This window comes from Mustela erminea, chromosome 1 (genome assembly GCF_009829155.1).
Source record: "Mustela erminea isolate mMusErm1 chromosome 1, mMusErm1.Pri, whole genome shotgun sequence".
Lineage (NCBI taxonomy): Eukaryota > Metazoa > Chordata > Mammalia > Carnivora > Mustelidae > Mustela > Mustela erminea.
In genome coordinates, this window is record NC_045614.1 from 76,408,315 (window position 1) to 76,432,424 (window position 24,110).

Consider the following 24,110-nt stretch of genomic DNA (forward strand, 5'->3'; position numbering starts at 1 on the left):
TTGAGCGGCTGCCTTTGGCTCAGGTCATGATCCCAGGGTCCTAGATGGAGCCCCACGTCTGGCTCCCAGAACCTGCCTCTCCCTCTCCCTCTGCTGCTCCTCCTGGCTTGTGCTGTCAAATAAACAAAATCTTAAAAAAAAAAAAAAGTGGAGATGACATGGAGGATTTCTTTTTCCTTAATTTCCTCCTGGATCTAACTTCAAGAATATAGATGTTCGAAAGCATTTGACCTCTCTGCCTCCGTTTCCTCATTTGTAGGAGACTGCTCTGAATACCACTTTCAGCTAAGAAATACTAGAACTAAGGCACACCTGGGTGGCTCAGTCGCTTGAGCTTCGGATTCTTAATCTCAGTTCAGGTATCGATCTCAGAGTTGTGAGTTCAAGCCCTACAATGGGCTCTATGCTGGGGTTGCAGCTATTGTAACAGGCCTTAATCTACTTTTTAACCTAATTTTCCTTAGGCACCCCTTATTTCCACCCTGCAACCAAACATTACACTTTACTGCCTGTACACTTCCTCATTCTGCGGCCTCTTCTCCAACTCCAACCACTGGAAGTTTCCCTTAAAAGCCCAGATCAATTGTTAACTGCCTCATAAAGTCTAATTCAACCACCTGGCCCAGTATTGGTATGATCATTAGGTGTTCCAGAAATTCTTTTATGCTTCAGAGTAGTCCCTGATCCTCTCTCCACCTGTTTCTTAATCCATAAAAGGGAGATAATACTATCTACCATACTGCACACTATTGTTGGACAACTGTGAAAACTTAGCTTGATAATAAAGCGTTCAATAAGTAGTAGTATTTGTTGGCTACATACACTTTCCGCTCTCCTTGAGAGTCACCAAAATGACTTGCATTTCCGAATCTCCAGAAGTTTGAAGCTATTACTACTCCTTCCAATGCCTCAAGTTTTCATATTCATAAAATGAAGGGAGTGGACTAGACCAATTACCATTCCCTTCAAAATGAAGTTCCCTATATTTACGTGAATACCCTTTACGGATGCCTCAGGTGAGCTTCCCGCAACATAAATAGCTTAAAGCAAGGACACAGGCGCAGGTGAGCTGCTTTTAAGGACGGGAATGCGAGGAACCTGAAACCACTGCTGCAAATGGAAGTGGGGTGTTAACACTAAAGTTAAAATAATGTTTATCAAAACCCTGGAGATCCTTTCTCAAGAAACTGAATCTTGCCATAGTGATGGCTCTTTTGGATTTTCGCTTTTAGGTTAGATTACAGATTATTTGAAGGAATCAGTGCCCCAGAAGGGCGGAAAAGATGACGAAGAGACCAGTCGCGTTAAGAAGGAAATGTGTGTAAGCCACGAATGGACGAGAGTTTACACAGCGAACCCAACGCCTTTCACCTAACCCTAACCCCAAGAAGCGGGAAGAAGACCGAAGACTGCTGGGAAGAAGTTTGCGGCCGCCAGAAACCCTAAGGCGGCAGGCCGGCCGGGCGTGAGCTGACGTCTGCGGAAGCGGTGCAACCTCAGCGCTCGGCCCCTTTTCCAGGCCAGCCCCCAACCGCAGAGCCGCAGTTAGGGACCCCGGCCGTAACTCCTCAGCAACCCCCGCGTCCCGCCCCCGTACCTGCGGGGTCGAGCGCCATCTCGGCGGGCGGAGAGAAAGCAGCGCCTGGCCGCTCCCGGGCGGGGGCAGGGGAGGGGAGGAGCCTGGGCTGGGCGGCACGTGCGGCCGCCGGGAGCTTCCCGTGGGAGGAAGAGGAGGTGGCGGTGGAGGAGGAGCGCCGTGCCCTCTACAGAGCCCGGCAGGCCTCTTTCCTTCCTTCTTATTTCCCTAGTCACTACTTCCGCCTCCCATTGCGCCTGCGCCCTCCTGGCCCCGCCCCGAAGCCTGTAATTGATGTGGAACCGACATCTGCGAGGGAAGGGCCGGGCAGGGGGGCGTGGCTTCGCGTGCGTTAGAGGCGGAACTGCCTCCGACGCGGGCAGCCTGGCTTGGGAAGGAGCGTGAGCACCCGGTTGCAGACTGGGCTACGCGAAGACGAGAGCAGAAGCTGTGGGCCTTTGGGAGTGCGCCTCCCGTGGCGACTAGGGTCACTGCCAAGCACCTCCCTCCACGTCCGCCTTCGGAGAACGGAATGAATCATCCTGTTCCTTTATTTTTTTTCTCGTTAACGTTCATTCATTCATAAGTGTCTATTTTATGCCTGTCGGGTTCCAGCCACGGGTTCGGAATACGAGGGACAGATAACTGAATAAAAATAAGGTTCCTATTCTCGAGGAGTATCGTGTTGGCAGGGGAGTCAAATACCAGCAACACGCTGTTAAATGGGATGAACTCCACACGTGCGAGTTATAGACAGCTTGTTCTACTATAGAAGTGGTATAGTTTGTGCAGTATCATTATTTGTCCCACGCATCAGCAGCCTGCGGTTCCCCTGGAGGGGGAATAAAAAAAAAAAATGGGCGCTAGAAAATATCCCTAGGGCGTACAGCCTGATTTGGGTGATGTTAAAAATCCCGACTCTGTCAATTAAAGCTGTTTTTGAGAAAAATGAAGGAAGGCGATAGCTATGCTCCTGAAGAGCCCCAACTGCCCTCTTGTTAAAAAGAAACTTTCTGGTGGCAGTGGTGCTCATTTCCACTCACCAACCAGCCTTCTGAAATGCTTCCTTGTCATACCCACGTATAGCTAGTTTGAGCCTTTGAAGAGTGAGGTGCAGCCGGGACAGATGGGACAGATGTTAGAAAAACAAGGAGCAGCTGCTTCTTCCCTGGGAGGGATTTAGAGCTTTCAAAATGATCCCCTCCCCACCTACCTGCAGTCCCTCCTCCCCTGCTGCTGCTTCAGCCTGGTCAGTTGGCAGAAAAAGCAGCCGCAGTTGAGCAGGGCTGGGAAAGTGGGTCTCTGCTCAGCAAGTCTTCCGTTTAAGGGCCTATTTGGGCATAACGGCCCTTATTACAGCTGTAGGTTGAGATGCCAAGGTGAAGAATTAATGTTTCACTCAGCCAGGCAGGAAAGCAGGTCTGTTTTCTTGTGTGTTTTATACATGTGTTTTGAAACGTACCAGATTCATTCTGGTGCCCCTTTTCTTTTTCTGGAGGTAGAGGATTTCGTTTAGAAAATAAATCTTTTTGAGGAGATGAGGTGAAGTATAAAAACAACAGCCAGGCCTCAAACTGAGGTAATTAAACTAAATCTTCCTAGATGTAAAAGGCATCACAGAGAGCTTCAGTCAGTGACCCAAGTACCTCTACCTGAATCCTACATTACAACCTATTAGCATCACAAATTCCGACGTTTCTCTAGACTTTTGTTTCTAATTTGTAAAATTATTGTGAGGAGTAAATGTGATATCATTTAACTGTTTCAGTCATTGAAAAACCATTTCTATCACTTAAACCACTACTATTTATTTTTATTAAATCTAAATCAGCTCACTTAAAGGAAAACGCACAAGGGTATTAACCACTTTAGCCTTATCCTATGCAATAATACCTGTAAAATCATGGGTTTTCCATGTCCCATAAAATGGATTGCTGGACATATCACACTATGAGAAGCGCTAGCACCTCAGTACCTGGTACCTAACAGGGTACCCTTCTCCTGTCTTATTAAATCAGATCATTTGGGGGCAAAGTCTTTATAATGTACCTGGAAAAGATAAGTCGATTATTAAAAGTTAAACTATAGAAATGTAATTGGTAATTTAAAACAGAAGAAATTTCCTAAGATATCACATTATGAATGGACAATTCTTTGAGCAGTAACTGTAGTGGGAACATAAAAAGGAAGAGAGCACAATGTCCCGGAAATGAAGAAATATGTATTATCCAAGCATGACCTCTAGGGCTCAAACAATATCTGGTACCTAATGGCCCCACAGTAGCCCTTCACAAAGGACTGAATGTCAGGGTGGATGGTTAAAAAGGACTTCAAGGATGAGGTAGAAATTATGGCTGGCCATGAAAGATGGGTAGCATGTGTCAGCAGAGAAGAATGCATGTCACACTAGGAGAAAAGTAAACAAAAGGGTCTGGGAGGGGGCACCTGGGTGGCTCAGTCGGTTAAGCATCTACCTTGGGCTCAGGTCACAATCTCAGGGTCCTGGGATGGATCAAGCCCCGTGTTGGGCTCCCTGCTCAGCGGGGAGTCTGTTTCTCCCTTTACCTCTGCCTCCTCCTCCTGCACATGCTCTATCTCTGTCAAATACATAAATAAAATCATTAAAAAAAAAGTACCTAGGATTTGAGATGTTCTTGAAGGACAAATGAGGCATGGAAAGGACAGAAGGTAAGCAATAAAAACCTATGTGCAAAACCTAGGTAGGAAGCAGGGATGTGTGGCAGGCATGGTGGGGGGCAATGCCTGAAACCATTCATCTGAGGATTTGGGAAGCTAGGATAGTTATAAATGAGACTGAAAATGTTAGAAGAGGTCAGATTCCCAAAGCCTTAAATATTAGGCTGAGGAGTGTTTGAATCTGTTGCTATAAGCAGTCAGGGGCTGTTGAAGGTTAACAACTAGAAAAATGGCCTTGTGGTCAAAGTGATATCTTCTAAAGATTTTTTGTAGGCTAAATATAGGTGGCAAGGAGGGAGGCAGGGGCTAAGCGGAAGGGTAAGGGACTATTGCTGTTCAGGCAGGATCTGAAAAGAGCCTGAATGGGTGTATGTGGCAATATAAAAGAAAGGACCGTAGGAATGTTCCTGGAAAGGAAGAATCCATTCTTCGTCACTGACTTAGGAGACTAGATCAAGGAGTCAAGAAGGATCTCTATGTGATTCTGTTCCTTGGCAAATGTACACAGACAAATGAGAAAATCATGGCGACGTACCTATTCATGCTTCAAATGATCTGCCATTGATCGTCATTACTGGGGAGCAACACTGAGACAGGGGAACCAGCTAGGAGGAAATTGCAGTGACCCAAGGGAGGAAGGACAGCTACTGATGTGTGGCAGAACATGCAAAAGCAAAGAGAAATGAACTGCTTAGTATGTAGACTAGACATCAATGCACACACACATATATATATCTCTCTTAGTTGAATGTCTAAGGAATTTGCAAGTATGCATAAATACATTACTTGTTTATTGCATCAATTCTGACTAGATCTAGCATACTTTTTTGCTCTATGTTGATAATCAGTTAACTATTTCTAATGTTTGAGAAAGTCAGCCCCTGCTTGCTTCCAACTCTGCCCAACGTCAGAATTGAAGACTTTTCACCAATAGCTCTGCTCTGCCCCTGTCTTTGAGCCAGTGAGAATTACATTAGGAAGAATACTAGAAGCTCCATCCCTACCAGTACACGAAATTTGTAACTAGTTCTTGGCTAGAAGATCCCCATCCATTGGGCCCTATCCATTGGGTCTGCTTTCTGAGCTGTATGATTCAGCCCCCTGGTCCCCCAGGACCTCCCCCTTCTCCCATTTGAATGCACTTAGGTCCAGGTTGACACTTAAATTAGTTTGTTAGGCCTGCCATTACAAAGAACCACAGAATGGGTGGCTTAAACAACAGAAACCTATCTTTTTCACAACTGGGGGCTAAAGGTCCAAGATCAAGATATCTGTAGGTTTGGTTTATTCTGAGACCTCTCTTCCTGGCTTACAGATGACCATATTCTCCCTGTCTATTCACATACATAGTCTTCAGGATATGAGTATCTGTGTCCAAATTCCTTTTCTTTTTAAAATAAGGAAACCAGTCATATTGGATTACGGCCTGCCTGATTACCTCATTTTAACTTAATTATCTCTTTAAAAGACGCTATCTCCAAATACACTCACATTCTCAGGTACTGGGCTTGGGACTTCAGCAAAAGAATTTTGGGGGATGCAGTTCAGCCCATTATAACAGTCTAGTTCCTTACAAGGACCAGAACCCTTCCTGGAATCCCAAATCACTTGGCTAGAGCCCTGATAACTTGCCTAGCTTTGGCCTCCGCCCAGAGCAATATACTTTGTTCTTGTCTTTCTAGTAGTTGAGTAGGTTCTGCCTCGCAGTGGCTCAGTCCTCCTAGCCACTTCAGTCAGCTCCTGTCTGTCCCCCACTGCCCACACCCAAATGATCATAACATCCACCTGGCTCTTTAACGAATCTTTTTAGTCCATCTGCCAACTGCACTGTGCGACTCAGTCCAAGATCTACCTGCTTTTGCAGAGATGTTTACAATAGTCCTCTAACTTGCTCTCTGTTCCTGGGCTGTTTCTCCTACCACCCATTCTTTCTAACTCATTTCACCCACAACCGCAAATAAGATCATAAAATTTCTTACATAGAGTCCCTCAGTGGTTCTTCATATAAATAAAATCCAAACCTTTCCCTCGGACAAGGTTCACAAAGACCCTGATAGACAAATTCCAGCTCATTACATCATCCTTTCAAGAACAACCTGCTTGTCCTCTACGTTATCCACTGTATGAGACTACTTGCAATAGTTTAGAAAGTATCTGTGGGGACTTTTCTGTGCATTATCCCAGAAAAACAGGTAAGGTTCTGTGTTGAATACAGACACTTGAAACTGATTTCCAAAAGAGTGTGTAGTGGAAAAACAGAGGCTGTGGAACTAAACAGAGCTCAATTCTAATTCCTCTGGCCTTCTTTTACTTTTTAACTATTTTATTGATATATAACTTATACACAGAAAAGGGCACAAATCTTTGTGCAGCTGAATGAGTACTTATATATGTATATACTTTTGAACTACACCTCTGATGAGGCCTAGAGCATTTCTAGTCATCCAGAACTTTCCTTGATACCTCCTCCTGATGCACCAGCCTCCATAAAAACAATGACTCTTCTGACTTCTATGAGAATTTATTAGTTTTGCCCGGTCTCAAACTTATGTAAACATAACTGTATAGTATAGTCTATCATATCTGGCTTCTTTTGCTCAGCTCAAAAGCCATGAGACTCATTCATGTTGTAAATATCCACATATCTGCTCTCTACTTCTAATTTATTTGTTTCTCCCCCTGAGTCTCAGTATCCTCAATCACACCACGCCTACATAATTGATTGGAGCATTAAAGAAGACCTGTGACAAACAGTGATAGTGGTTTCTAGCACATGGTAGGCCATTGCTAAATTCAAGCTATTGTTATTGCAATGATTATTTTTTACTCTAGAAAACTGTCTTTTTGAAGTTTTGCACTATATTCAGGGTGGTTTTTTTTTTTTTTTTTCCAATGTAATACTTCAGAGCTACTCTGCTTTCAAGACTGAAATCTGGGTAACAATATGTTTAAATCAGTATTATGTGAACATCCTTCAAATGAACAAAGGAGATTTAACAGTGTGCCCTATCACTTATCAGGTGAGAAAAAAGGTGTGAAAAAAAAAAATCACCTCTCACCTCTGTGGAAGGCTTTTTATATTTTATGTTTTGTTTTTACTGTGAATTGTTTTCTGGGTGGCCTCCTTTAAGACAGACCACAATTTTTTTCTGGGGTCACAGAATTTTATTCCTAAAAAATACTTTAAAAAAAAGGGTAATAAAGATAATAAGACTATGACATGACTTATATTGGATTTCTCTCACCTTGGTCTTGTGCAGATATTATGATCCTTTGTAGAACTTCTCACAGGAGCTGGCAAACTTGACAAAAACAGAAGGGCTTTTCATTGTACAGTGAGTCTGAAAGAGCAGTGACATTCTGATTAGATGGCCAGCTGTCCTGAAAACATCTCAAGGATTTTTTGCTTATTTAGATGAAATAAAGTTAGTGAAAACTCTAACAACTCATTCCAGATGTTTCTGCACTATTAATCCGTCAGACGACAAACTTCCTGAATTCACTACCTACCCCTCCCCCAAGTCAGAGAGCGTACTATGTGCCATGCACTGTGCTGAGTCTTGGAATAAATAAAGATAACAGACTTTCCCTTAAGGAACTCACAGTACAGGGGGCATAAGACAAACACATGAACAAACAATCACAGTCCAACATGATAAAAGATGATGTGGGAGCCCAGAGAGGGAAATTAATTTGATTTCCAGAAGATATATTTGAAATAACTCTTTAAAAGTTATTATTCAACAAGAGAAAGACAATGGTTATAGTTAACAGCATTTTACTGTATAGAATAGGCATAGGGTAACCATCATGAACAACAAATACGGTTGAAATAGCTGGATTGGCCACTATCAGTTGGAGCCACTTAGACACCAAAGGAGATAAAAATCAAGAATTGAGAACTGCTATCAAGTTCTGATGCTTTCTCACTAGTGCTACGCTCAGACAAAACAACCCTATGTCATTGATTCTGGTATATTTATCAATAGGACATTAAGAAATCAGTCCAAACGAAGAGCTCCTAAACACTCAGGACCTGACCCTCAGTAAAGAAGAGTGCTTACAGAGATCTATTCCATTAACTAAATTCTGTGTCACGGGGGCGCCTGGGTGGCTCAGATGGTTAAGTCTCTGCTTTCAGCTCAGGTCATGATCCTGGGGTCCTGGGATGGAGTCCCACGTCTGGCTCCTACCTCAGCAGGGAGTCTGCATCTCCCTCTCCTTCTGCCCCCCCCCTTGCTTGTGCTCTCTTGCTCTCTCTCTCTCAGATAAATAGAATCTTTAAAAAAAAAAATTCTACATCATGGAGCCAGGGATCCCAAGGTATGGATGAAGAGTTTCCTAAAGGAAAGAGGTATTGTTGTTGCTAAGCCACTTGACTCTGCTGTTTTGAGGGGAGAGACTGTCTTAGGCACCACTATAGTACCTCTTAGACAACTTAGCATCTGGCAGGGTAAATGTTGGTTGCATAAGTTCCTATTAATGGAGAGTATAGTGGCACCATGTAAAACTAATATGGGTCACATGGTCCACGGATTATTTTTCTTTAGCATCACTTTCTTCTTCTTCCTGTCACTAACCCCTACCTTAATTCAGGTTGCCATTCCTGATCTTCGGCTAAAGATAGTTTTCAGGTTTTACATTCTTATGTTTCCTGGTCAAGGCATCCCCTCACTTAGAGCATGATATACTTATTTATGGTACTGTCTGCTTGATGTCTTGTTCTTTTGGACTCTGCTCCTCCCCTATTTTGTTACATGGTTTCTACCAGTGTTGTCATGTCCTTATAGGACCTCTTTCTTTAGCCATACTCATTTGTCCAAGAACAGTTACCTGACCTAAAGTAGACCAGTGATGTTTCTGTCTAGAAAATATTAGCCCTAGGTCTAAGTATATCATCAGTATTTGTCTCCTGAGGCTAAAATTGGAAAATGTAGAAGCCAGTAAGACACAAGTGCTGTGCCGTGTAGAGAAAGTTATCTTTAAGGAAGAGTAAAGATGATGCCTATTCAAAAAAGTACAGAGATTCAAGACTGAGAAAATCCATATAGAGTTTGAATCTCTGGTTGTAGCTGCTCTGAGAGTTATAACTATTCCTGCCTTTCTGGGGCTTGGCTCTTTGAGCCACCAAAGACTCATGACTCCAAATCTTCTACGTCCCAATTCTCGCGTGTGGCCACTAGTTCTTTGTAGGCTTCCGACACCTTCGTGTAGGTGCAAACTGTTAGTACTTTGTATCTCTCTGAGAACACTGCCTGGAACATCCATGGGATCCTCTGAGCAGTTACACAGTTACACACATACAGAAGTGCAGGGGAAGTTACTGCCTGCAGGGTTATCTTAGTCAACAGTGAATGGAATCCAATAGATTAAAGTGTCCTACCTTTTATTCCCTGGGAAGATAGTTCTGAAGCACATTTTATAAGACCCCTCCAACAGTCTCATGGTATCCAGTACTAGTCACCTTTAGTGGGACACTCACTAAAACATGATTGTATTATCTTTCCCTCCTTCCCTGCTTCACTTTTCCCTGTCTCCCCTTCCAGCTCTCTGGGATGATATTCAAAGATAATCTACTTGCACATAATCTAGGTTAAATGAGCACTTGCTCATTGTTTCTTTTCCTTTAAACTGATTCAAGTTGGTTCCTATTCCTTGTGACTCAAAGACATTGTCCAGATTAATTCAAAGCCCTGCAACGGTTCCCCCAGTCGCCCATAGAATACAAGCATACAAGCAAGAGAACTGGATGGGAACATATGGAAATCTGATCCAGAGTTTACATTCTTAACTTCTCTGGTGCTTCGTAGATGTTTATCCCCTCTCCCAGTTGAGAGTTAATCAAATTCTCCCTAACAATGCAACAGGTCATTGAGAATACAAAAAAATCCAGGCACGCACATGAAAAAACCCTACTATCTCCAGGATTGCTCCAGTTCACAGTTCACTATTTGTTCTTATCCTGTTGTGACTTGTGTCTAGATACCACACTTTATTTTACTGTTTATCTGTTGTTGAAGATTAAGGCTGTTTCTAATTTTTCTTTTAAAATTAACACTGAAGTGAATATTCAAAAAAAAAAAAAGCTTTCATCTCTAGCTCTGTTTATTTCTGAAAGATAATTCCTAGAAGTGGAATTATGGTGCTAATTACTGTGGATGAATTGGCCACAATAAATAGTCGCTTTAAATATATTTGCTTAAATTAGTACGGACAGGCATTTTGTTCCAACTTACTCATTTTTATTAGTAGTGATAAATATTTTGCTTCTTTAATAGGCATTGTCCTTTTATAAATTGTCTATCCATATTCTTTCCCATTTTAAATTAAACCATTATTATTTCTTATTGATTTATCTATTGCTTTTTTATATGAAGCCTATTTCTATCATTCGTGGCATTTATTTATTAGAGTTGTTTTCTTTTTACTTTTATGAATAATAATTTGACAGACTCATGTACATATGGAGTATTTTTTTTTTTTGGTTGTCTATTCCATTATTTAATTCTTAGAAATAACCCATCCTATTTTTTATGTTTCTTTTTTCCTGGGTTTTTAAAAAATAAACAGATTGCCAGGATGTCTGGGTGACTCAGTCAGTTAAGTGGCTGCCTTCAGCTCAGGTCATGATCCCAGAGTCCTGGGATCAAGCACTGCATCGTGTCAGGTTTGTTGGTTAGTGGGGAGCCTGCTTCTCCCTCCCTCTCTGCAACTCCTCCTGCTTTTGCTCTCTCTCTCTCTCTTGCTCATTCTCTCTCAAATAAATAAAGTAAGTAAGTAAATAAATAAATTGCTATTTTACAACTATTTTCTTTTCTTCCTCTTTATTTTCTTTTCTTATGGTAGAAAATGAGGATTTATCCTTTTCTCCAGAGAACTAACCAATTCTTCTAACACTGTTTTCCCTAAAGTATTTACTGAATAACCTACCTTTTCCTTTTCAGTTTTTTTCTGATCTTGAATCTATCTCTACGCTCTTTGTCTTCTCCATTTCCCCGCCTATTTCTATGACTATGTCATCGTCTTTTCATTTTTCAGCTAACTCTTAAGCTCTGGGTAAAGTGAAGATACAAATGATATATCCTCTCTTCTGATTTCAGACCACGTCTCAGCACATTTGAGCACTGAACTTACTTCAGGCTCAAGACACCGTCTGTGATTCGTGTGTGTCAGGACAATGAGCAGTGTCACTTGCCCCATCAACTCTGGCTCTATGCCTGCTGGCTCCTCGTTTGTGAACAGATGAGGGAGGGCCTGTGAGAGCCCATATTCCCCTCTCTAGCTTCAACTAAAGAATGTTTCTTGACTTCCCATCCTTGGTTGCAGTGCATGTTTATACTTATTCCATACTATTTATATTATTATACCATGGGTCCCTGGGAAGCAGAGTCTGAGGCAGAGATTAACACACAGAAAGTTTGCTAGGGAGTGCTCTGGTGGTTAAGATTTTTGGAAAAGAGGAAAAGGAAACAGGGAAGGAGGAGATAAACAGTGGTGTAGTCCTAATAAGAACTTAGCCAAGCTCTGAAGCTGGTTAACCCTTCTGAACTGTCCTGAATTGGAGCAAGGGGGATGGGCTTCATACTCCCTCCTGCATTGACCAATCATTGGTAGAAGGCTGTCCTAGGAAGGGGCATGGCCTTGGGTGAGGCATGTATTTTTAGTAGGTAGCACTAATCATGATTTTAATTACCAGAATTATAATTAAAAATTAATGTGAATTTCTGAGATGCATTCATTATTAACTGTCCCGCTCTATATCATAAGCTCCAGGAAGTAAAGGACCATGTCTGTTTTTTAATCTCTTTTGCAGCCTCAGAGCATAGCAATTTTTTGTTGAGTACCTAATGGGTACAAAGCACTCCATAAATAATTGCTGAATAAATACATGACTAAAAGAAACAATATTATCTTCTTAGTCTATATTTTAAAAGAAGAAAATGAGGTACAAAAGAGATCTAATAAATGGTAGAGCTGAGATATAAGTCCACTTCAGTTTGGTTCCAGAGGCCAGGCTCTTTCTACTATGACAGTGTCCTAGTCCGCTCAGGCTACCAAAACAAAATAAAACAGATTGGATAGCTTAGACAAAAGAAATTTATATTCTCACAGTTCTGGAGACTGGAAGTCCAAGATTAAGGGGCCATCAGAGTTGGTTATGGGTGAAACCTCTCATCCTGGCTTGTAGGGACATCATTTTGCTGTGCTCTCATGTGGCCTCTTCACTGGGCACATGCAGGGAGGGAGGGGGGAGAGCAAGAGAAAGGGAAAGAAGGAAAGAAGGATCTCTGGTGTCTTTTCCACTTCTTATACAGACACCAGTCCTATCAGATTAAAGGCCCAACTTTCTTTATGACTTCATTCAACCTTTACTACTTCCTTGTAGGCCCCATCTCCAAATATAGTCACATCAGGGATTAGAGCTTCAAAACATGAATTTGGGGGCAGGGAGACATGATTTGTTCCATAACAGAAAGATTTCCAGGGTTTATTATAAAAACAGAAAGATGTAGAGGAATCTAACTTTGATAGTATTGCGATGCTCTCCTTCTGCCTTCTGCACACCTATTATGAAAGTAATGATGCCAGTTGTGTCTAATTACATAAGAAATAAGAGAAAAACAGAAAAATGTTGGAATGAAAGGTGTGAGAAACTTTAGAAATAGACAGTAGTACTCCAACATTGGGGTTATTTGGCCCTCCTCTAATTAGTGACTCCAAATGGCTGCCAGACCATGAAGTATCTTCTTAACCACCAAATCAAATTCTGACCACATTTTCTCATTAAAGACATTCAGCTTTCAGCTTCTCTTTCTTGTATTCTGAAATAGCTATGGTCTTCAGCCATTAATCTACTCCATCCTCCATACTTGGACTAGTTTTCATCCTGAGAAGAAAATAAGACCTTGTCACTCCCTTGCTTAACTCTATATATTCATATATATTCATTTCTATATATTCTATATATTCATTTCTTTATATTCATTTCTCCCAGTGACAGTGGTTCTAAAACTTCATTGCCTATCAGAATCACCTAGAAGGCTCATTAAAACAGAGTGGTGTCTCTCCACGACTCATGCCCCCATTCCCAGAGTTTCTAATGCTGTAGAGCCCTGAGAATTTGCATTTCTAACTGTTCCTAAGTGACGCAAATGAAACTGATCCTGGGACTGGGACCTTTTGAGAAGCTCTGTCCTGCAGAGAAGACTGACCCACAGACTCTTGCCTCTATCTGGCCCCAGCTTGCTCACCCCTTTTCCTCTTACCCTTCTTACCCTCCTCCTTCTAACTCCCATTGATCTTACATGCTAGCCACATGTTTTCACCAGGTCCGGAATACTTCGGCATTGTCATACTTCGTGCCTTCATGGCTGGCAAAGTCTATTTCCTACCTAGCCCACATGCTCCTTCTATACACAGCTTCCCTTACTTTTTCGGAGTATTTTAATGATGATTCCACATACTGTGTTCATATATATCTATTTTATGTTACTGCTTTATTTTTATTATTTTTCAAGCCCTTCTCTTTCACGGTGGGTTTGACTATACAGGAGACATGTCTCATTTTTGTATTTCTGATGATTCACATAGTGTCTGCCAAGAATGGCTGCTTGGTATATGTTGAATTTGTATTTAAAGTTCATTCAGTTTGATTATCCATAAAAGGCTTAAACCATTCATGGGATGTAAGGTAGCTCTGACATCCTGTAAGTTTCCTTTCATCCTGTTAGGATCTGAGATCCTATAGAAGAGCATTTCATCTACTTTCAGCTACTGTGCATGGCTTCCCTTATTCATCAGATCTCACCTTCAATTTGTCTATGTAGCTGACCTCCAGTCCAGGCTTTGCTGGCCATGTTTTTGTCTGGCAAGCTCCAGCATTCTCTTTGGCTTACACCTTTACTTCTTGAGGTTCAGACTGGGTTCTCTAGCTCTCTTCTCACTAGCCTCCCTTGCCTCTACTACCTGCCAGAGTAGCACGCTTTGTTTGATCTGATTTGGCCCACTGGTTCTGGAACTTTGAAACCATCTACAGCCACTAGGCTAATGGTCCACACATCTGCAGTCACTATAACCTGAAGAAAGGCTGCTGGTTGAACCTTTCTCCTTACTCTCCCTTTTCCCCAGTTCCCACCTGTTAACACTTGATTCATTATTCAACCAACCTTCAATTCATTCTTCTATTTGTTGTTCCACTCAGAGCTTGTAGGTGACAAAGTGTATGGCATCACTTACTACATTTCTACTTCAAACTATGTATTATTACACACTGAAGTCATAAAGGGGGAAAACTCTGAGCTGGAAAAGAAAGAAAGAAAAAAAATTTCAGTCACAACTCAGCTGTGAAATATTGCTAATGACAGCCTCTTCAGTCTATCAGTAAGAGGGCAACATAAGCTGGATTTTCAGAAGATATGAATAATCCAACTCTTTATTAATTATACTGGAAGCATATAGTATTCCAATTATAAAAATTATCAGCCATGAAAAATTTCATACCCTGTTTACTTTCAGGGTGAAATACACCTTCTCAAACTTGTAGATTATTTTTGTTTTGTAGGTCAGGCTTAAGTATAAATGATAATTCATTTCTCAGATAAGCTAAAAGGCTAAAAATAAAAAAGAAGAAACTGTCAACTTCTGATAAACCAGATGCAAGAGGTGATAGCTAAGCCACCATGTCAAATTTCAAATTAATAATTTTAACTGTACTTGGGCCAAATAAACGGACTTTGTAAAAAGTTCCTTACTCTCAGAAATTATGTTATTTCTCGTTTATATAAGGAGTTTGATTTTTATCTCTACCAGATGAAATTCCCTGTAATTTGCCGTTTCAAATAATTACTCATAACAAACCAGAAGAATAGGTGCTATATGGCCTGATACATATATTCTCTAGCTGAAATGCTTTTCTAGTTTTGATTCTTTGATCCTTTCAACCAAGTGTAGGCTTGGTTTTCTCAGTTTTAAAAGGCATAGAGATCCTGCCTTCTATTACAAAAGGAATAAAATAATCTTGGGATACTACTCAATAAATGGGAGACAACAATTCTTAATAATGTCCAACTTGCAGTATTATTGTTAGTATTAAATAAGGGAATAATTATGGAAATGCTAGCCAATGCATGCACACAGTTGGTGGTCAATAAATGTTAGAAGTCCCCTAATAGTACCACAGTCTGTGAGTCCCAGAAATAGCTCAGGCATCCATGTGCTTTCTTACAGGAATTTGGTCGTGAATATTTATATTTTCTGGTCAAGTAGAGTGAATCGTTCCTTGCAGTGCTCTCGAGAAGAATGTTGGAACACATGAAGTACCCAATTGGACATATCTGGTGTTCTAGAAAGGCTATTGGAGGGGAGGTAGAGAAGCTCAGTGCCTTGGGAAATGTGCATTTTCCACTGTGCAAAACAGAATCACATTTGCCAAGAGGAGGTTTATTGTCAAGAGATGAGACAAGTAGGAAATCACTAAAATTGCTGTCTCTGTGAACGGATTTGGAAGATGAATGCATTGAGATTTCTTCTCAGCCCTCATTTTCTGCTTCTCTGAGGTATCCAACACTGTTGCCCATGTCCTCTACCCTAAGCTATTCTTTTTGAAAGTCTTTTCTCTGTACCAGATTGGAACTATATTCACATTCTTCTCTCATGAATTCTGCCCTTTTCTGCTATCTGATTAAACCGCTTCCATATTTAAATTTTTGACTTTCCATTATGTTCAATCTTGAGATCCATGGCCTTCTCTGTGGACTTTCTCATAGAGAATCCATCCATTTTGGGGGATGCAACTTTTGTAATTTATGTGGAGGGTTCCCAGATATCACTGGAGTTCTAATTTCTAAAGTTTCAGGTTTGCATCTCCTCTCCAGCTCCCTACCGAGTAATTGTTGATGTTGTATTGATATGCCGAACTCAGCAAGTTAGAAAAGACTCACTTTCTGTCATCCTTATTTCTTTTACTATTCTCAGAACTCAGTTCATGCTTATCATGTCAGTCATGTTAGAATTGGTTCAACATTTCACTCCCTAAACCTAAAATCATGTTGTGTAACGTTCTCTAATATCATAGATTGTTCTTTCCTCAGTCAACATCTTTGTGTACACCAATATCCTTTCCCACTTTGACTGTTTTTGTAGCCACAACCTGCCCTGCCAACTCCAACTACTTCAGACCTGTAGACTCTCTTTTCTCCAGTTCATTCTGTGCACCTCAGCTAGTTTATGCCTTTTAACAACCTTTGCTAACTCATCACAGCATTGCTTACTGAAAACCCTACAATGACCCCCGAGTTTCCACAGGTTTTCCAAACTCCTGGCCTTCCAGGACTACATCTGGCCTAACCTGACTCTATAATCCCACTCTTTCCCACTTATGACTATCCCTCTGGAGCCCCATTCATTCCATTTACAGAAGGTTTCTGATAAGCAGTGACTCTTTCAAGGAAGGGTAAAATAGAGCCCTAAAACCTTCCTGAGATACTTCATTTTCTGTCCAGAACACATCCTCATGGTTATAAACTCCTTTTTTTTTTTTTTAAGATTTTATTTATTTAACACAGAGAGACACAGTGATAGAGGGGACACAAGCAGGGTGAGTGGGAGAGGGAGAAGCAGGCTTCCGGCTGAGCAGAGTCCGATGCAGAGCTTAATCCTAGGACCCTGGGATCATGACCTGAGCCGAAGGCAGATGCTTAACACTTGAGCCATGCAGGCACCCCATAAACTCCTTCTTTAGAAACACACTTGATTCCACAAATATAAAATGGCACTAGGATGTCAGTAGGTGCTTCTAATAAGCACTTTTTGTCATGGCCCTATAATCTAAACACTGAGAACTGGCAAATTTCCCAAGTGTTCTCTGTATTCATACAAATATCATTTAAAAAGATCCTTCAATGTTTGCATTTTTCATCACATTAGAAATTAGAAATTTATTTTTTATTATTAAATGTTTTAAATAGAAAATATAATAGGTACTCCTATACCTATCATTAGATTTAATAGATGAGAAAGGTCAGAAAGGTCATATTTACTGCAAGCCACTTTAAAAAAAATGTTCTTTATAAGTTGCCTGGGTGGCTCAGGCAATTAAGCAGCTCAGGTCATTATCTCAGTGTTGTGAGATCAAACCCCACATTGGGCTCACACTGAGCAGGGAACCTGCTTAAGATTCTCTCTCTTCCCCTCTCTCTGCCCTTCTCCTTCCCCTTGAGCTCTAGCTCTCTCTCAATAAATAAATAAATGAAATAAAAGTAAAAATGTTCTTTAGTTCATCCTATTAATGGATGATTTGCCCACTGATAACTATTAATAATTAGATGTTATGATTTTAAATTCGTGACTAAGAAGCAAATAAAGTAGCATTGATTTCTTTGGCAGTGTATAAGAGAATATAAGGATATAACGAGTCCTATGACCCAAACTTCCTGTTCACCAGTAACTGAGAAGATACCAAAAACATTAGGAGTTGGGTAATATTTGTGTTAGATTTTGTCTATGACTTGATGTGAGTAGAAAAAGAGTCTGTCTAGGAAAGAACAAGTCAGTGCATGTTCTTTTATTAGACTCAGAACTGAGTTAGCCAGCGAATTTCCCATTATAGCTTAGCTGCCAGGAGACTTGCACTATTTAATTGCTAAACTTCATAAATTAACTCATCCCAGGTCCCTGTCATCTGTTATTCTCCTTCTTTTTAACAGGTTTTATACTTTTAATTCTTACTTGTCTAACATGTTTTAAAAGATGACTGTAATCACTTATTGAACATTTTTAAAAAACCCACAGAAACACACTTACAGGACACGATTCTCTCAAATCATTAGAGAATTCCAAGATACAGTATTCCATGGCAAATTCATCAAGTTTCTCAAGAAACTTGTTTTAAATGGGAATAATGAAACCTAATTTTTATGAAACCCACAGTAATCTAAAAGCTTCAATTTCATTTGTGTCTATCCTCTCTTCAATACCAAACTTCTTAACAAACCAATTAGGTGGTAAAGAACTGATATAGATTTATCAACTTTTTTCATCAGTTTGATAAGACAGTCAAGGACTCAAATTCAAATGATGGACATTGGGGAGGGTGCTATGGTGAGTGCTGTGAAGTGTGCAAACCTGGCGATTCACAGACCTGTATTCCCGGGGCTAACAATACATTATATGTTTATAAAAAAATAGAAAAATATTTTAAAAAAAGATACGGAAAAAGAAATAAGATACCTGATTAATTTATAGATGGATAACTCTATTGTCCATGAAGTATCTTATCATACAAGTGAGGCATCTCAGTCTCTGTTCATAGCCCACACCTAAGTTTGGCTACTGAATTCACTAAAGTAAAACAGTGGCAAGAAGCTACAGGACTTTGAAGTAGAGGGATAAGTAGATCTTAAACAACTTGCCCAATGGAAAATGAATTCATGCCCAAGTCCAGCCTAGAACCCAGATTTCTTGGCATATCTAGGAACACTATAACTGGTTTGTGTTAATGTTTCACGTGGAGACAGTTTTACTTGTTTTTGAGTAATAGCTTAAGCTGATAGTTGGCTGAAGTAACCACTTTGAAGGTCAAAATTTATTTGAATTTGTAAATTCTCTCATGTCTGTTGAAAAACTATGCCCACTATTGAATTATAGGCAAGGCATTTGATATAGGTGTTGGTCAAACAGTGGTAAATAAAACAGTACTTAATGGCCCTCAGGATCTTCGTATCTAGAAGCAAGTTTTTTAATTCTTTATTAATAAAGTTGAGAAGTGGGTGGGGCTTTACTGAGATTGGGCCGTATGTACATAGCAGAGATGCTGATTCCAGCCAATGATGGAGTGGAGCTGAAGGTGAGAGATCATAACATTTAAAATTTGAGATCAGTAGGAGTAAGTCAGGAAAGGGAAGAAAAAAATGTTCTAGGTTCAGGAAAGCATGTGCTAAACCCAACAGAAATCCTGATGGGTTTTAAAAACCTAAAGAAGTTTAGTCTGGCTGATGCTTCAGAGCAAGTCTAAGCTGTGAAGTTGTAGACACAGGCCCCTTCACCTACAGATGACATTAACAGGGTTGGCATTGGTCCTGAGAAGAAGGAGAGGCCACTTACGGGATAAAGAATGAAGTGGTCTGAAATTACATTTTAAAACAAAAGACTTCCAATATGGTAGGTTCATTCAGTGGGACTCCAGAGGTCACGGGCATAACCAATTTTAGATAATCAATGTTCAGGTCCTCCACTCCCTTTTGTACTCTTTCTTAAAGGGGACCCTCTCGAGAAAGCATACACTTGCAGTGAAGGCATCATGCAGGGTTCTTTTCCCTGGTATATCTCACGTCTGTCCTTCTTCCTCTTTACACAGAAGAGACCTATCTTTCACTCATTCTGAATCTTGCTCTGATGGGTTATTCAGGAGCTCCCAAAAATGGACAAATCTAAATACTGATTTTGGTGAAGTCTTCATTTCTCAAGACACAGTAAATCTGCTTATAGATTTGAGATTTCCTCTTGTTTAAAAATAGTTTCATTAAGCATAAAACAGGTATCAGAAACAGTCTTAGAATATTTTGAAGTCAGGTATACTGCACAGTGGAGATACAGGAGTAGTGGAAACTTTAACTTAATAATTTTGTCCATTTCATTCCTGAATTACTACCATAGAATACATTCTTCCTGAAAAGAAGTTGGAAAGAGCAAAGAAAGAGAATTTTGGTCAAAAACATAGACGAAGAGGCACTTTATTTCACCCAGGTGAATTCCTTGGAATTTTTAGAAAATCTAAACAATTTTTAGAATTATAAAAAGCATGTTAGAAAATAAGAACCTGCAACAAGGGGTGCCTTCTGAACATTTTCATCCTCCTCAGTAAGGAGAAAACACCAGTGAAAGAATTCTCATTTACCTCTTACACAGTTTTATATATTGCATATATTATATATACATCTACAGTATTATATATTATATATTGTATAAATATACAGTTTCAGCTGTATATTTGGCCTGATTTCAGAGAGAAAATTGTGGAAAATTATTTGTTTTCAACAGAATTTATAGCTTCAGTAAAAGGAACATATGACAAAGTTAACTTCATGTTTCATATTTTTATTCAGGTTATGGAGAAACAATTTCATTATCCTTTATAAGGGATTATTGAATATTGTGAACACGTCTGAAAGTTTTGCTTGGACCATGTTTTTCGTTCTGTGTGTCTCATCAATATCTTTAGTCATCTACTCATTACTCCCAGTATTTATTATGGGAATAACTGCAAAGAAATGTGTTGTAGATTCTGCTCTGTATAATGCAATGAACCAAAATCATTAATATATGGCAATATCTTTTCTTCTGTTTACTCTTAATTTTTACAAGGAACATTAATCTGACACTCTGAACTTAAAATCAGTATTAGCTTATTGTGATTAAGTCCAGTATCTCAAATGTGGATTTACTGCTCTAATTCTGTTTTTTTTCACCATGAAATATTACCACACTATCTAAATATAATAATTCTCAAGAGCCTATCTTTATGTCTACCTGTCATGATTTTTTAAAAGATTTATTTACTTGACAGGGAAAGAGAGAATGAGAGCTCCTGAGCAGGGGGTGCAGCAGGCAGAGGGAGAAGCCAAAGCCCTGTGAAGCGGGGAGCCCAATATGGGGCTCAATCCCAGGCCCCTGAGATCATGACCTGAGCCTAAGGTAGACCCTTTACTCACTGAGCCACCCAGGTGTCCCTACCTGTCATGATTTTTAAAGCATCAAGAAATGACCTAGGAAACTGAGCTTTGGCACAAATGTAAAGGTCTTTTTTTGAACAGAAGGCAGAAAATATCCCAACATGTGGAATTTAATAGATATGTGAAATTTATGAATTTAAGTGAATATAAAACCTAGATTTGAGTAATTTTAAATTCACAAATAAGGTGCCTCTGAGTAAAAGAGTAAAATTAATTGTCATCTGATAAGGTTTTCTAGTGTTTTTATTTTAATTCCAATATAGTTAACATACAGTATTATGTTGATTTCAAGTGTAACACTATAGTAATTCAACAAAACCATACCTCACTCTGTACTCAACACAAGTGCACTCCTTAATCTCCACTTCAATGGACACTTGGACTGCTTCTATAATTAGGCCGTTATAAATAATGCTGCAATAAACATAGTGCATGTCTGCTTTTGAATTAGTGTCTTTTAATTTTGGGGGGTAAATACCAAGTAGTGCAATTGCTAGATCATGAGGTAGTTTTATTTTTAACTTTTTGAGGAACCTCCATACTATTTTCCACAGTGGCTGGACCAGTCTGCATTCCCACCAACAGTGCATGAGTATTCCTTTTTCCATGTTCTCACCAATAGTTGTTGTTCTTGTGTTGTTGATTTTAGCTATTCTGACAGGTGTTATCTGATAGCTCATTGTAGTTTTGATTTGCATTTCCCTGATGATGAGTGACAATGAACATCTTTTCATGTGTTTCTTGGCCATCTGGATGTCTTCTTTGGAGAAACGTCTGTTCATGTCCGTTTTTCAACTGGATTATTTAATTTTGGGGTGTTGAGTTATACCAGTTCTTTATATATTTTGGATATTAACTCTTGATTGGATATGTCATTTGTAAATATCTTCTTCCATTCTGTAGGTTGTCTTTTCATTTTGTGGATTGTTTCCTTTGCTGTACAGAAAGTTTTTATTTTGATGTAGTCTCAATGGCTTATTTTGCTTTTGTTTCCCTTGCCTCAGAAAACGTATTTAGAAAAAAGCTGCTACAGCTGATGTGAAAGACATTACCATCTGGGTTCTCTCCTAGAATTTTTATGGTTTCAGGGCTCATATTTAAGTCTTTCATCCATTTTGAGTTTATTTTTGTGTGTGGTGTGAGAAAGTGGTCCAGTTGCTTTACTGAGCAATATGCTGACTGCAATATGCAGTTTTCCCAACACCATTTAAGAGAGTCTTTTTACCATTGCATATTCTTTCCTACTTTGTTGAAGATTGACTGTATAGTTGTGGGTTTATTTCTGAGTTTTCTTTTCTGTTTTATTGATCTATGTGTTTATTTTTGTGCCAGTACCACACTTTCTTTATTACTACAGCTTTGTAATATAACTTGAGGTGAATTTCGATGTCTTCAGCTTTGCTTTTCTTTTTCTAGGTTGCTTTGGCTACTCAAGGTCTTCTGTGGTTCTATACAAATTTTAGGATGGTTCATTTTAGTTGTGTGAAAATTTGTTGGTATTTTAATAAGGGTTGTATTAAATGTATAGATTGCTATAGGTAGTACAGATGTTATAACAAATTTGTTCTTTCATTCCATGAGCACAGAATGCCTTTCCATTTCTTTGTGTCATTTCAATTTCTTACATCAGGGTTTTATACTTTTCAGAACACAGATCTTTCACATCTTTGGTTAGGATTATTCCTAGGTATCTTATCTTTCTGTTTGGTGTGCAATTGTGAATAAGATTGTTTTCTTAATTTCTCTTTCTGCTGCTTCATTATTGGTGCATAGAAGAAGAACAGATTTCTGTAGATTAATTTAGTATCCTGTGACTTAACTGAATTTGTTTTATCAAATCTAGCAATTTTATGGTTTTTAGGGTTTTCTATATATAGTATCATTTCATCCACAAATACTGATTGACTTCTTACTGACTTGGGTGCCTTTTTTGCTTTTTGTTTTCTGATTGCTATGGCTAGTAATTCCAATACTATGTTGAATAAAAGTGGTGAGAATGGACATCCTTGTCTTATTCCTGACCTTAGTGGGAAAGCTCTCAGTTTTTCCCCATTGAGGATGATGTTAGCTGTGGGTTTTTTTTCACATTTGGCCTTATTATGTTGAGGTATGTTCTCTCTAAAACTGTTTTGTTGAGGGTTTTTACCATGAATAGATGTTGAACTTTGTAAATGCTTTTTCTGTGCCTGTTGAAATGATCATATGGTTTTTATCTTTTCTCTTATTGATGTGATGTATCACATTGATTTGTGAATGTTGAAGCACATAAATCCCTCTTGATCATGGGGGGTGATTTTTCTTAATGTGTTGAGTGTGGTTTGCTAGTATTTTATTGAGAATTTTTTTAAAATTTTATTTATTTATTTGACAGGGAGAGATCACAAGGAAGCAAAGAGGCAAGCAGAGACAGAGGGAGAAGTAGGCTCCCCACTGAGCAGAGAGCCCTATGCGGGGCTCGATCCCAGGACCCTGAGATCATGACCTGAGCCAAAGGCAGAGGCTTAACCCACTGAGCTACCGAGGTGCCCCTTATTGAGAATTTTTATGTCTATCTTTATCATATTTGGTCTGTAGTTCTCTTTTTTAGTGGTCCATTAGTCTGGTTTAGTATCAGGGTAATGCTGGCCTCATAGAATGAATTTGGAAGTTTTCCTTACATTAGCATGTTTTTGGAATAGTTTGAGAAGAATAGATATCAACTCTTCTTTGAATGTTTGGTAGAACTCCACTGTGAAACCATTTGGTCCTTGAGTTTTGTTTCTTGGGAACTTTTTGATGACTGAGTTAATTTCTTTGCTAGCTATCAGTCTGCTCAAATTTTCTATTTACTCCTGTTTCAGTTCTGGTGGTTTATATGTTTCTGAAATTTTCTCCATTTATTCTAGGTTATACTATTTATTAGCATATAGTTTTTCATAAAATTCTCTTATGATTCTATTTCTGTAGTACTGGTTGTTATTTCTCCTCTCTCACTTGTGATTTTATTTATTTGAATCCTTTGTTTTTCTGACTGTCTCTCTCTCTCTTTGATACGTCTGGCTAAGGTTCTAACAATTTTATTGATTTTTTTTTTCAAAGAACCAACTCCTGGTTTCATTGATTTGTGCTAT

General features: G+C 39.5%; 1 protein-coding gene and 1 long non-coding RNA gene across 5 annotated transcripts in view; both read right to left on the bottom strand.

The window, feature by feature from the left end:
- CMC1 (C-X9-C motif containing 1) overlaps nucleotides 1-1,818 on the bottom strand; it is a 96,869-nt gene extending 95,051 nt beyond the window's left edge. For both annotated transcript variants that reach the window (XR_004281043.1, XM_032323262.1), the window contains exon 1: nucleotides 1,598-1,818. Coding sequence is in view for 1 of the 2 variants with exons in the window: in XM_032323262.1 (XP_032179153.1) it covers nucleotides 1,598-1,616 (19 nt within the window). In the remaining variant the exon portion in view is untranslated. The remainder of the gene's footprint in view (nucleotides 1-1,597) is intronic.
- A 2,995-nt stretch (nucleotides 1,819-4,813) lies between these two features.
- Nucleotides 4,814-24,110, bottom strand: part of LOC116578846 — a 39,231-nt gene continuing 19,934 nt past the window's right edge. Inside the window, exons 3-6 of one of the 3 annotated variants that reach the window (XR_004281088.1) lie at nucleotides 14,440-14,572; nucleotides 13,046-13,160; nucleotides 7,519-7,614; nucleotides 4,814-4,917 (exon numbers count right to left, since the gene is read on the bottom strand). This is a non-coding gene — a long non-coding RNA (uncharacterized LOC116578846). Of the gene's footprint in view, nucleotides 4,921-7,518; nucleotides 7,615-13,045; nucleotides 13,161-14,439; nucleotides 14,573-24,110 lie in introns of all 3 variants that reach the window. The other 2 variants (XR_004281073.1, XR_004281078.1) reach the window with 2 other exon arrangements.